Below are 14,427 nucleotides of genomic sequence, written 5' to 3' on the forward strand. Positions count from 1 at the left end.
TAAACTGAGATGATTTATGGATTCTTGCAGTGTGATGCCATGCTACCTTCAGCCAGGGGTGGTTCAGCGCCTCGTACACGGTGATCCGCTCAGCTGGGTCCAGCATCAACATGCGCCTCACCAGGTCTTTGGCGCTCTCCGAGATCTGGTTCCACTGTCGGGGATTCATCTGCTTACAGACATGACAAGGAGCAAACACAGGATTCAGACTTTAGTCTAACCCACCCACCCATCCATCCATCCTTCCATCCACCCAATGGGATGGCTATAAAAATAGATCAGAAGATGATCGAAGGGGTTTTTTAAGAGTCAGACAATGTGATTTCTGTTTGTCCAATTATTCTCATTCTGTTGGGAGTGTTTCTATGAATGAAAATTACAGACCAAACGTAACTTTTTAAGCGAAACAACTTGCAGAATAAGTGATTAACACTTTTTTGACTGATAAGCAAAAGGGCTAAGGTATTTTGAGTGTTGGTACTATGGAGAAGGCTGTAGTGGAATGCCCCCAAAAACAAATAAAATAAGAACTGCAGTGGTTCTGTCAACACCTTGTATTTGCCTTTGCAGATGGAGTCGAACAGTCGCTCTTTGGTGCCGTAAAAAGGCAGACAGCCTGACAGAAGGATGAAGAGGATGACTCCGCAGCCCCAAACGTCCACCGGTTTGCCATACGGCTCCCTCTTCACCACCTCAGGAGCCATAAAGTGAGGAGTTCCCACACGACCTGCAGGGGGGGCAAGCAGCACAACATTTCCAGCTGGGATGGGGGGGGGGGGTCCTTCTCTCCTTTATTTCTGTTTTCATGGCAGAGGAGGGAGGCGGTAAGTGTGTAAAGCCTTTCCTCTCCTTCTCAGCTGTTCCTCAAGACGTGCTTTACAGAAAAAAAGAACCACAACACTGAGCTCCAAGGCAATTTGATTACATTCTGATGAAAACATTCATCTTTTTTTTCTTGCTCATGACCTTAAGCCTAATTTTTCACAAAAAAACGTATTTTACAGAGCACATGGGATCATAAGGTGCAACACTGATTGGTCTATTTTTGAATTAATCTCATATATCAGGCGCATCGAACTTTAAAGCTATTAAAAAGAGCCAAGAGGAAAGTTAGTCATTCAGACTTCATTAACGGCGTTCACAGAGCTTGTTTGTAACGCGCTACACATTAGCCACCTTAGCAACGTTAGCCGTATTAGCATATTAGCGATACTTATAACTCCCAACCTTGTTTGCAACACGTAAAACAAACCAACCAATAGCACTTAAACATACGTGACAGCGCAAACTCCCATATTCGTTATTGACACATAAAAAAAAAAAAACAGTCCATCGCCACAATATGTTAAGCTTTTATACAACACCATATGTTGTTTGGAACTCAAGAAAAAAACCCCAAAAAAAACAGAAATACTTTGCCAGGGCGCCATGTACCTCTCAAAATTACTTAAATAATAAACATCAGTAAACACATCCACAACTAAACCATATATAAGGCGTTCCAGGTTATACAAATAAATTAGGGCTTTTGATTGCGCCTTATAGTGCGATAAATACAGTAAAGATTTGAAGAGGTTTCGGGGTTTGCATCTGAAGATGACAAACTACAGAGTTCAACATTTAGCAGTGAGTCTTTGTGACAAGCCAAACGGGATGTTTGCTGTCAGCTGAACATCCTGAAGGTTTCAGAACCAAACGGAATACATCACTTATGTCAACAACCACCTACCTGTAAGACTGGCTTTACCCCTTTCACGGAAATAAATAAGCAGATCTTATAGATGTGCTAACCAAACGGATGAACAGACACCTCAGCAGACACAAACCACAGCAATGACATTTGCCGTATGTTTGAACCAGCCGCTCAGTATTTTATACATTCAGATGAATAAATCCAAACTTTTCTACATATATAATCACTAACAACTGCTACAGCAATGCCAAAGAGTCGTAAAAGGATCACATGAGTAGTGTGTAAACAAAAAAAAGGGAAGGAAAACTGTCGTAATGTCATGATGAGGAAACAATAACTCTTTCTGCACCATTACACAAATAAACACTTTAAAAATTTGTGCTTTTTATACATTTGTCTCTCACTGTGAAAGTGTATCTATGATGGACCTCTGTCAGCTTTAGAAGTTTGATAACTTGAACCTTAGTGACTGAAGAAAACTATCTTTCCTGCACTGTAAAAGACGTAAACATCCTGCGATAGCATCAACTAGCTGAGGGTTCTCTGTGCTTTGTAGGCATAAATTTACAGACATAGTTATAAGGAAGTAAATCTGCTTTTATTTGTTTTTCTTATGGCCAGGCCCTAAAATTGATTCAAATGAATGAAATATAGGAGGATGTGTTTTACTAAAGACACATTTAGTCCATTTGCATGTTATGTCACAGCCTTAAACAAACGCCAGCTTATTGGGCAAATCTATTCAGTTTACCAATACATACATTTTATCACGATCCTCAGCAAATGTTTACTGCTGAGCAATGCCTGAGAGTTTTATGGCATAGAAATGTCACAATGGGGTCAGAAACAGGAGGGACAGTTTTATAGAATATGAGATCCGGATAGGCGTGTGAAAAGCATATTTGCCATCCGGCAGGCAGATCCCAGCAACTCCAAGGCTTGAGTGCATGTTGGCACCAACGATCACTAGTGTCTATGTAGAGATCATTTCATTAAAAGTGAGTCTAGTAAAAGTCAATTTAATTTAAACATTAGCATCAATAAAGCCTTATTAGTCATATGCACTCCTACAGTGGTTGACCCCTACGGGTTGTGACAGTTTTAGGTTGTCTAGGCCCATGGAGGGTCATAAAAAGGATTGGCTGCATCATAAGGTGTGTATTGGAGTTCCCTTGAGGCTCATGCAGCCACCTCAAGTGACGTAATTTAAATGTAACTTACCATTGTCGTTCATGTTGTAAATGTATAGTGAAGTATAGATCAGGATAATGTAAGTTACACTCATTTATGTCGTATGGCTGATACTGTCATATGGTGCCCTTGCGCCACACTCTAGTTGTTAGTACGGTTCGAGTACTGGCCCCTTACTGACCGCGCACAAACGCTGCCACGAAGTGTACAAGTGATACATAGAGTGGTATGAGAAAGTTTGGGCACCCCTGATCTTTTCAAGATTTTTCTTCATAAATCATTGGTTGTTCGGATCCTCAATTTCAGTTAAATATATCATATAGCAGATGAACACAGTGATATTTGAGAAGTTTATTGGATTTAAAGAAACTGTGCAACAATTACTTAAACAAAAATTGGCAGGTGAGTGTATTTGGGCCCTGTTGTTTTATTGATTTGACTACCTTTGGCAATAATTATTGGAACACAAAATTAGTTTAATAAGCTCATTGACCCTTGACCTACATACACATTTGAAGCCAATCATGAGAAGAGATATTTAAGGTGGCAAAGAGCAGGTTTTTCTCTTCTTTGCATCTTCTCTGAAGAATGTCAACATGGGAACCTCAAAACCGCTGAAAACAAAGATTGTTCAACATCATAGTTTAGGTGAAGGATACAAAAAGCTTGCTAAGAGATTTGAGCTGTCAATTTCCACTGTGAGTAATATAGTGAGAAAATAGAAGACCACAAGCACAGTTCAAGGCAAAGGCCCGGCATGGCGGCCCAGAAAACTCTCAGAAAGGCAGAGACGAAGGTTGGTGAGAACAATCAAACTGAACCCACAAACCAGCTCCAAAGACCTACAACGTGATCTGGCTGCAGACGGTGTCACTGTGCATCATTCAACCATTCAGCGCACTTTGCACAAGGAGATGCTGTATGGAAGAGTAATGCGGAAGAAGCCTTTTCTGCGCACATGCCCCAAACAGAGTCGCTTGAGGTTTGCTAAAGCACATTTGGATAAGCCACGATCATCTTGGAAAAAGGTGCTGTGGACTGATGAAACTAAAATGGAGTTATTTGGACATAACAAGGGGCGGTATGCTTGGCAAACAAAGAACACAGCATTCCAAGACAAACACTTACTACCCACAGTCAAATTTGGTGGCGGTTCCATCATGCTTTGAGGCTGTGTGGCCAGTGCAGGTGCTGGAAATCTTGTCAAAGTTGAAAGTCGCATGGATTCCAGTCAGTATCAGCAGATTCTTACAAACAATGTTCAAGAATCAATGACAAAGTTGAAGTTGCGCCGGGGCTGGATACTTCAACAAGACAATGACCCTAAACACTGCTCTAATTCTACAAAGGCATTCATGCAGAGGAACAAGTACAATGTTCTGGAATGGCCATCTCAGTCCCCAGACCTGAATATTATTGAAAATCTGTGGTGTGATTTAAAGCGGGCTGTCCATGCTCGGAAGCAATCAAAACTGACTGAACTGGAGATGTTTTGCAAAGAGGAATGGTCCAAAATACCTTCAACCAGAATCCAGGCCCTTATTGGAAGCTATAGGAAGCGACTAGGCTGTCATTTCTGCAAAAGGAGGATCTATTAAATATTGATGGCATGTTTCTGTTGGGGTGCCCAAATGTACACACCTGCCTGTATTTGTTTAAGTAATTATTGCACAGTTTCTTTAAATCCAATAAACTTCATTTCACTTCTCAAATATCACTGTATTCATCTGCTATATGATATATTTAACTGAAATTGAGGATCCGAACAACCAATGATTTATGAAGAAAAATCTTGAAAATGATCAGGGGTGTTCAAACTTTCTCATACCACTGTAGGTGCCTGTAGGACGCCCAAACAAACTACACTCTGATCGTCTAATGTCATAATTTCTAACAGTCGTGCCGCATGCAAGGAGCTCACAAGGCCCGCAACAGCACCAACTCCTTATGCCATCCGCAGGATTTGGGGAGGGTCTAAAAACGGAAAAATCTGTTCGACGCGGCTGTGTTTCACCTACTTCACCCTAACTCATCTTTAGCTTTGCATGTTGTATAAGTGTTCACTTTGAAAGGGTTCACATATTTTTCTACCACACACTTTGAAAGTAACATTTTGTTAAATATATTATCGACTTCTATAAACCATTTATTTTTACGAAAGTGATTTTTTTTAAATCTTAACTTCATTTCACAAAACTGGCAAATACATAAAACTCACAACAAAGTGTCTTACGCATCTCTAAGTTTGATGTTGTGGTGGACTTTGTTGCGTCTTGTTTCATACCTCCTGCCACTAATCCGGACTCTCCAAGCTGGATCGCCACGCCGAACCCTCCGAGCTTGACGGGGGCGGAGTTCTCTTTGGATGCCAGCAGCACACAGTGGGGCTGAGAACGAGAAGGAAGACCACAGCATGATTTTAGGGTCTCTTGATGCTAATGACAGAGTGACGTCTACTATAAAAGCTCAGAAATAAATGTTGTGACACGCATGCAGACCATCACCCACACACACACAACCAGCACATGGCAGCAGGATCAATCATGTACATCCATCCTTGACTTAACACAAAAAGCTGCAAAAAAAAAAGACAACAACTTTTTCTTCATGAAAACAGGATTGCAGGGATGAGGCATGTGACATTATGGCTTTCACAAAACATTTTCCAGGCAAGTCTTTAGTCAAGAAAGACAAGCACAATGGTGTAAAATGTGTTAGAACCAACAGATGATGTAGATTATTTGTGGCTGCAGAAAGCAGCCAGCATTTGTTCACTTCCGTTTTTAAACAAAACCACAGACAGATTGGCATTGCAGCACATAAATCTTTATGTGCTTTGAATGCTGTTTTTGCGCTGAGTGAGATGGTAAGATAGCTGAGTTTGGATTGCAGTCTAAACCTCTCCTGCTGTAATTAGCAAGAAAACATCATGAAGTCATTTGGAAAGCTTTTCTTTTCACTGATGGCTCTACTCATGATCACCAGCACAGTTTACAAAAAGACGAGCGGAGCACGCTGTGCACGCCCTCATATACGATCAGAAGGAACTTCTTGTTTATCTGTGCATCAACACGGGGGGGAGAGAGGGTGTTATCTCTGCACAGCACCACAGTGATGTGGACATCCGCCGAGGAGAGCTGCTCGCTCTTCAGTGCTGCAGATGTATTTGACAAAGGGAATAGGGCAGATAGAAGCTTCTAGATCTACTCAGTTTGTCTCTGATCATTAAATAACAACCAGATGCAGAGAGAAAGTTACAAGTCTTCCAAAGAAGTGAGCTTTGGAGCATTCCTTTAAACTCCAAAGGACCTTTGTGGAGTCACTGAGAGGAACCGTAAAGGACGGCTGAGACAACAAGTTGGCGGTTTTCCTACATCATATGTTCTGGGTGAGTATGTACGATCACCAAGAAATCCTTAAGTGATTTGTTGAGCACCAGATTTAAAAACAACATTGTTATCAGTTTAAAAACATTTTTGATTGGCATCTGCATCGATCATCTGAAAGAGCGTTTTAGATGGCTTTTTACTTCGTTGCACTAAGAAAAAAGCTAAAACCTCGGCAAAATTACTCCAGGGTGAATTGGTTTGACTTCGGGTTTTGCTTTAAACATGTTCGTGAACAAACAGAATAAACCAAAATGATAAAACTATTTTTGTGCACAAGTTGATGTATAATAATTTCCTTTTTCCCCCAAAAAATTTTAGGATAATAATGATTTCTTTTTCTGTTTCCGCACTGAAGTGACTGAACAAAACAAATATTCCATTTGCGGTTTTCTTCTCCTGGCAGGACTGGAATTTAACAAACATGGAATCAAACAGCTGCACCACAGCAGACGTGGCCAGACACTCGTCTCTGCCGGAGGACTGTGTTGATGAAGAAACCATGCGCATCCCACTGGCGGTGCTCTACTCTCTAATCTTCCTTGTGGGCCTTGTTGGGAATATTTTGGCTCTCTGGGTTTTCTTTTGTGTTCAGTCTACCAAAAACTCAGTGCACGTGTTTCTTTTAAACGTTGCCTGTGCCGATCTCCTGCTGATCTTTTGCTTGCCCTTCAGGATCCTCTATCACAGCCATGGTAACACCTGGACACTGAGTCCAATCTTGTGTAATCTAGTTGGTAACCTGTTCTACATGAACATGTACATCAGCATCACACTACTGGGGCTGATCAGCGTGGATCGCTACTTAAAGATGCACAACAGAGCTGGCAGGCGCAGGCTGCTGTCTACAAAGAGGAGCGTCTTTCTTTGTGCTGTAATCTGGACTGTAGCTTTCCTGTTTTTTTTGCCGTACATGATCTTCCAGAGTAACACAAGGCCAGGCAGGTTGGTCCTTTTCCTAAGTGAAGTCTTTCTGTTTGGGTCAAAGTCTAAAAATGTGTTAAAATGACGTTTGGTGTTTGCAGATGTTTCCACTACAAAAACCTCAATGAAGACAAGTGGAAGGCCTACATCAACATTTGTGGGGTGCTCACCTTCTGGTCGGTATTCATTTCTCTAATGGTGTCTTACGGAAAGATTGCCCTGAAACTTCTAAGAAGATCACAAGAGAATCCAGACCTTCCCAGTTCACCCAGTTTTTTTCAGAATGCCAGAAAGTCCTTCTTCATCCTCCTTGTCTTCACCATCTGTTTCTTGCCTTATCACATGGTCAGGCCTTTCTACATAGCAACCCAGATCCAACCCACTTCCCTTTTCTGGAGGAACGTAGCTAATACAACCAACGAGTTGACTTTGGTGCTTAGCGCTCTGAACAGCTGCCTGGACCCCGTCATGTACTACCTGCTGTCCTCCTCTGTGAGGAAGGAAGTGTTGAACTTGGTGAGCAGAGTCTTTTGTCTGCCGCATGCTCCTGAAGTCAGTGCAACCAGCTACACTGCTGATATGGATGGTAGGAAGACCACAGATACACCAAATCAACTCTCATCAGCTAAGTTACAAGAAAATAAAAGCTGAACTGCAGATTTCTTTGGAGACATTGAAAGGCACCTTATTTCTCGAGGCAAAGATAACTGCAATTGAGATGTAGAACAGAAAGAACACTGTGGCAAAATAACAGTACGGAATGTATTTACAACCTATACGTCATGCTTTTCCCTGTCAACTCTTTTTGTTTATGTGTTCAAGTCCCACCTCCGATAATCTCTTGATCTATTTATTGTAAAAGTGTTCCTGGTGATCTTTTAATTATGATTAGGACTTTTTTTAGACAAAATCTCTAAAACTGGGTTATCGAGGAAATAGTTGCTCCAGAGCGGCAGGAACTCATTAAAAATTCACCTGAGCTGTGGGCGGAACTGTTGCAGTAATGATAATAATAATAATGAATCAGATTTATCTGCGCTTTCCCAGACGCTCAAAGCATTTAAAATGTGTCCAGTATTCATTCACTCTTCATTCATGCTTGGTAATAGTAACTACTGATGTAGCCACAGCGGCTATGGGGCAAACAGACAGAGGCGTGGCTGCCAGTTCGCGCCTACCTCTGACCAACACTGGGACATTCATACACATTCACACACATAGGACACAACGACAGTTCACTGGGGGGAGCGGGGATCAAGCTGCCGACCCTTCGTTCATTTGCCAGCTTGCTAAACCTCCTTAGTAGGCCTGCACAATATACCGCAAATTTATCGTTATCGCAACATCAAGCTGTGCAATATGCATACCGCAAAAGATGTCACAAATCGCAATAAATGGTTACCTTAAATGTGCTAAAACAAACTCATGGCAGCTTGAAATATTGAACAAATGAAATAAATCCCTTTATGCATTTAACCAATCAGAAGGACCCGTTTATATTGTTGATCAATCAGATGAGCCCTTTTATGTTTGATGTTTGCCTCCTACGTCGACATGGGTCATTTGGAGTATAATTTTTAAACTGTTGCAGTGAAATGGAAATTATGTTTTTGGTTGTTTTGCTATTTGTTTATATACCGCAAATTATATCATCATCGCAATATTAATCACCAATATCGCATATCGCGAGTTTTCCTCATATCGTGCAGCCCTACTCCTTAGCCACTGCTGCCAACCCCGCCCCCCTTTCCCTTCTCGTTGCTGAGAGCTCTTTGTTTACACCGTGTCTCACTAGCCAACAGCTCCTCATTCCCCCAAGTTAACATTAGTGTTGCAACATAAACGAGGAGCTATATTGCAGCTATCCAGCCGTACAGTTTGGATCCAGATTGCAGCTCAGGAGGAAAACAAAGACGTACATGGATGGAGAATTTGACTGCAAGGGGATGCATCAGAATGGAGCGAACAGAGAGCCCATCCAGTATATTTTCCATGTCAGATATAAGATCTTTTTAAAACTGCATTTTTTCATCTGCTCCTGATTCACAACTATTTGAATAAATAAATATTCAGAAATGCAATCTTAAGCTTAATTTTCTTCATAAATGTCCTTTATCATTAGAAAAATGCTACAAGCACATGTTAAAACACAATTTCCACTGGAGTGGGTCTTTAAACAGAGACAACATTCAAAGACTGTGGTAACATTTCCTGATGTTCTTAAAGCTTAATTAAATAAATCAGTATGGAATTACGTTTCTGCCATAAACTGAAAGGGCGTAAAGACAACTAAGCGGGCGTATTTAGGAACTGAGCGAGTGAACCTTAAAACCGCGCAGGCGCAATTCTAACTGAGAAGTGATCTTGCGCGGTCAATTCCTTTTTGCGCGCTCATGTGGATTTACGCTCAGTGTTAAGGGGGCGTTTTTGTCACTTTTGGGGCAGGAACCTTTCTGGTTGATCTGATTGGCTGAAATTTGCATGGCCTATCGGCGAGGCAGAGGGGCGGGACCTTCATTTTTCAGTGCGGTGGGGGGGTTGACAGGCGGCTCTTGAGCTGCGTGCAGCTCTCTGCCTTTTATCATATTTTCTATTTTCAGTACTTTATAGTACAAAGGAGCAGATATGTGAATAATGCAGAACAACTTCGTTTGGAAACCCTGGAAATGCAAAGAGACACAATTATGAGGCACAGTTTAAACTGCAGCTGTCAGCTACGCGGAGGAACACGGGAATAGAGCAGCTGCAGTTCGGTTAAATTAGATCTTCACAGATTCGGACTTCCTGCTTCAATAACTCTTCTGATAAACGTTCAAATGTGTCAGCAAGTATCTCACTCATTTTGTATTAACACAGAGAGTGAACTACAAAAGCATTTTTAAAGAAAAAAGTTCGTTTTTATTGCCTTTTAATCAGAATTGTGCGTTTCAAGCTGTGAATGCAAACAGAGCAGCGAGCCGGCTGCCAAGGGAGCGTCAAAAAAGTGCAACCTCTGTGAAACAGCATTATGTAAAAATCAGTGAACTTTTAAAAAGTGAATAAATGTCTATATTTATATGAATTGGTAATGAAGACTTGTCAGCATAGTCATGCTACATTATTATTTATTATACTAAATTTTGTTAGAAAGTCAACCTCCATTTTATTGCTTATAGTTTTTAAAATTTAATAAAGATATGAATCATAACATAAATACTCAATAGCTCTGAAGATACTAAAGCTTCTGTCACCAAACCTCCTGTACTGACTAATCATAACCCTATTGTCCTACTGCAACAAAGATTATGTCATAATTCACGTTTATTGTAAGGAATTTTTCATATTAAAATATTGATCAGATTTGGTCAAAAATGCTCAATGGCTTTGAAGATGCTGTAGTTAGTGACACAAAACTTCCTGTACTGACTAATCATGACCTTATTTTATTTTATTATATTATATTTTCCTACTAAAATTAAGATTATGCAAAAAAAAAAAAAAAAAAAAATTCTGGCATCTTCAGAGCTATTGAGGATTTTTGACCAAATCTGATCCATTTGTAATTATGAAAAATTCCTATAAATAAACAAAGTGAACTATTGACATTCTTTATTTTAGTATGACAATAAGCTCATGTCAAGTTACTGATAACTTTAGTCATGATTCAAATCTATTAAAATTTGAAAAAGTATATGCAACAAGATAAAATGAAGATGGACTATCCTACAAAATATGTATTGTAACAATAATATGCTTTATAATAGTTTTATGATTATTGATTTTTACACAGTGGTGTTTCACAGTTCACAGAGGTTGCACTTTGTTGACGGTCCCTTGGCAGCCGGCTGCTGCATGTCTGCATTCACAGCTTAAAGCGAACAATTCTGATTAAAAGGCAAAAAAACTATCTTTTTTCTTCAGAAATGCATTTGTGGTTCACTCTCTGTGTTAATACAAAAGGATTGAGATACTTACTGAAACATTTGAACATTGATCAGAAGAGTTATTGAAGCAGGAAATCTGAATCTGTGAAGATCTTTCTAACTTATCGAACCTCAGCTCCCAGAGAATTTAAAATAATGAATCCATGGTTCACAAGTGAGAACGCTGGAAAACCAACTCCGACAAGACAAGAAGACGCAGCAGCAGCTGAGTTTCCGCGAAAAAGGAAAGGCATGTGTTGGAAGAGCGCCTCGAGGCTCAGCGCTGCTACTTTCAGCAGATGACCGTGAAAAGAGCCATCCTCCTCCCCCCTTACCGGGACACAGCGCCGGCAAGTTACTTTAGGACTGCAGGACTTAAACTTGGCCCGAGGTGTCTGCTGTCACTGTTCTTTGGATCCGCATAGCAAGGAGACGGACTCTGATGATGAGGAAAGTGATAGAGATGTAGCCCAGCTGTTCCAGATGCAGAAGATGAGGACTTTGATGGATTTTAAATGCTGATTGATGACTGAAAAAATAAATCACAACCAACTCAGTTTTGCGCTCGCTGCCCTTTTTAAACACACACCAGCGTGCACGTTTCACCGGTATGTGTGTTAACGTTAAATACAGAAAAAACACTAAACTGAAACGGCGCCGTTTAATCCAGTGCTGTTGTAAGGAGAGGAGAGGAGGGGGTTATGAGAAATAACATGGCTTTAATTGTGTGTTTGTCTGGCAGGTCAGTGTGTGGTGTGGCTTTTTGACTATCACAGTTAGAGATGTCGGCTCTTTGTGTCAAACTTGTTTGTCCCCCCCTGTTAGAGGCAATCATAGAAAAAAAACGCGGATGTAACGTGGATTAAAACATTAACCAACGACCCAAAACTAAGGTAAGAAAGTGCAGCGGGTTTTTCTGTGCTGTATGTTTTTCTCATGTGAAATTCACTGTATTTGTTATCGTTTTAATGCTTTTAATACACGTTACAGACGCTGTTCGATTTCTATTAAAGCCCCAAAATGAAAGTCCCGCCCCGCTGCTTGGCATGCAAATTTCAGCCAATCAGATCAACCAGAAAGGTTCCTGCCCCTAAGTGACAAACACACCCCTGAATGCCGCCCCCAAGTGACAAAAACGCCCCCTTAACACTGAGCATAAATCCAGGTGAGGGCGCAAAAGAGAACTGACCGAGCAGGATCACTGTTCAGTTAGGATTTCAGCCGTTCAGTTGTAAAATACGGGGTCGCTTGGTTAGAATTGCGCCATCACAGTTTTAAGGTTCACTCACTCAGTTTCTAAATACGCCCGCTTAGTTGTCTTTACGCCCTTTCAATTTTTGGCACTTATGTAATTCGATAAATCAGTTTTATTACTTTCCCGGTGTATTTATCTAGTTAAATACCTGGTACTTGAACAGTGCAGGTAAAGTTTTCCAGATTCCTTGTTTTTCTTGCAAGTTAATCAAGTGTAAGGAGCTCGCCGCTCCATGGCCTGAATAAGACGCCGACGTCTCCTTTGATAGTTGATGATGAGCGCTAGCGCCGTGGCAGAAATGTGAATGTATCTGCTGTAAATCATTTTTCGTCACATTTGTGGCCCTGTTTTTGAACGATTCATCGCGTGAGTTGGTTTGTGTTTTTTTGCATAATTATGATTGAATGGAAACAATGTAATTGTGTTTTTTTGACATTTCTAGAATTTTGATACCGTTTTGGGCTATGTGTGATGGAAACACAGCTAGGGTGATGACTGTTGTGCTTTTTACACATCACTTCAAATTATATAAGGAACTTTTTTTTTTCCTACACAATGACTTTTTAGACACAGTTAAACATGTTTGTATAAATTAAGTCAGATTAAATTGCATTAATTAAATTAAATGTCAGGTTTTCAGGGAGAAACCATTTTTGTGTCCAGATTTAGCCTGGGTGTGTGAAAGGAAAGAACAACACTGCAGCATCTAGACAGCATAAAGTGGGAGGATAAACCTCCAGTACTGATTAAACTCCGTTAAATCTGACCCAAAGACAGAAAAACACAAATTATACAGACAAAAACTGTCATTTAAAAACAGAAAACCTGCCATTTTTCCCCCTTTAGGACTTCAATGTGCTTTGGGGCATCTCTGAAATAGCTGCGACTCCTCATGAAGAAATGTTGACAGCAGCAGGACCGCTAAGAAAAACAATGAGGGAAGACTCAACAAACAGCCCAACCTGAAAAAAAGCTTCCTCCCGTGATGATTTAAAGGGGCTTTGAGGAAAAAAAGCCTTTTTGAGCACATGCCCATCTCTTCTGTTTTACATTTAGAACAACAGCGCCCTCTATGGGCCAAATAAATGGAAAATCTTGTGACCCTGAGTTACAAATCACATCAGCGCAAAAACCTTTTAATAGATCACGACAAATAAAAAAGAAAAACAAATACCCAACAGACAAAACACAATTCCCCAAAAAAGAGAAAGGAAATAAAAAGTAAACGTTTTGGAAAACAATAGTAATTTCCAGAAAACAAAATGAAATGTTAAAAAATTTTAAACAAAATAAGAACCCAGAGAAGGTAAGATTGAAAAGATATTACTGACTGGATGATGATGTTAGTTCACCTTTAATTGGCATGATAACATCTTACCGATGTTTGCTTAAGATGCTGATCACAGCCACTGGAAAGGTTTGGGGATTGTTCAATCAACTCTTTACAACAGTCGACGTAAACATCATCCTGCTTTCCCTCTTCTTCAAAACTCAAAGTTAATTTCCTTGTAAACATTGTAGATTTTATAAGTTATAAAACTATAACAAATGTTTGTTTATGTCTTTGGAAAAACTACCAAACAAAAAACTACCCAAATGACCCGATTATATTGATTTCAAATGCTTTCAGTCTTATATTTTTTTGTTTGTCTATTGAATTATAAATTATTTTGAAGGTTTATTTGGTGTCTTACTTAAATGATTAGTTATGGTGCCTCTTTGCAGCTCGATGCACACAGAATCTAAACCTTTAAAATGCAGCCTGAAGTCAGGCAGACGTTATTGACAGATCATTCTATTAAAGGAAAGAATGCACCACTTCCTATCACACAGCCTCAACGCCACCAGCTTGTTTATGGCAGAGCAGCACAAAATAATGCAAAATATTACATCATATAGGAGGCTATTTTCTCTCTAAAGGTTATTCACCGTCTCATGTGGAAAAGAAAATGAAGGCAGGAAGCTGACAGAATCACATCCTTGAAGTTTTTACTTGGTTCACATCATTGAGCATCTTTAACCACAATGATGATGGAGTCAGGACCAAAATATTCAACATGAAAATGATTCTACTTC

At 40.2% G+C, this 14,427-nt stretch overlaps 2 protein-coding genes across 19 annotated transcripts in view; one reads left to right on the forward strand and one right to left on the reverse strand.

Annotated features, from left to right (window-relative positions):
* The window catches only part of cask (calcium/calmodulin dependent serine protein kinase), a 127,199-nt gene that overhangs the window by 37,059 nt on the left and 75,713 nt on the right, over positions 1-14,427 (reverse strand). For 9 of the 18 annotated variants that reach the window (XM_023950886.1, XM_023950897.1, XM_023950889.1 and 6 more), the window contains exons 6-8: positions 5,169-5,271; positions 552-727; positions 47-172 (exon numbers count right to left, since the gene is read on the reverse strand). In XM_023950886.1, coding sequence (XP_023806654.1) covers positions 47-172; positions 552-727; positions 5,169-5,271 — 405 coding nt within the window. The remainder of the gene's footprint in view (positions 1-46; positions 173-551; positions 728-5,168; positions 5,272-14,427) is intronic. The other 9 variants (XM_023950903.1, XM_023950902.1, XM_023950899.1 and 6 more) reach the window with 1 other exon arrangement.
* On the forward strand, positions 5,291-7,851 carry LOC105356782 (probable G-protein coupled receptor 34). The gene is made up of 3 exons (XM_020713029.1): positions 5,291-6,272; positions 6,677-7,215; positions 7,296-7,851. The coding sequence occupies exons 1-3, from the start codon at positions 6,264-6,266 to the stop codon at positions 7,843-7,845; spliced, it is 1,098 nt and encodes a 365-aa protein (XP_020568688.1). The 5' UTR covers positions 5,291-6,263; the 3' UTR covers positions 7,846-7,851.

The sequence above is a fragment of the Oryzias latipes genome, chromosome 21, assembly GCF_002234675.1.
Source record: "Oryzias latipes chromosome 21, ASM223467v1".
Classification (NCBI taxonomy): Eukaryota; Metazoa; Chordata; class Actinopteri; order Beloniformes; family Adrianichthyidae; genus Oryzias; species Oryzias latipes.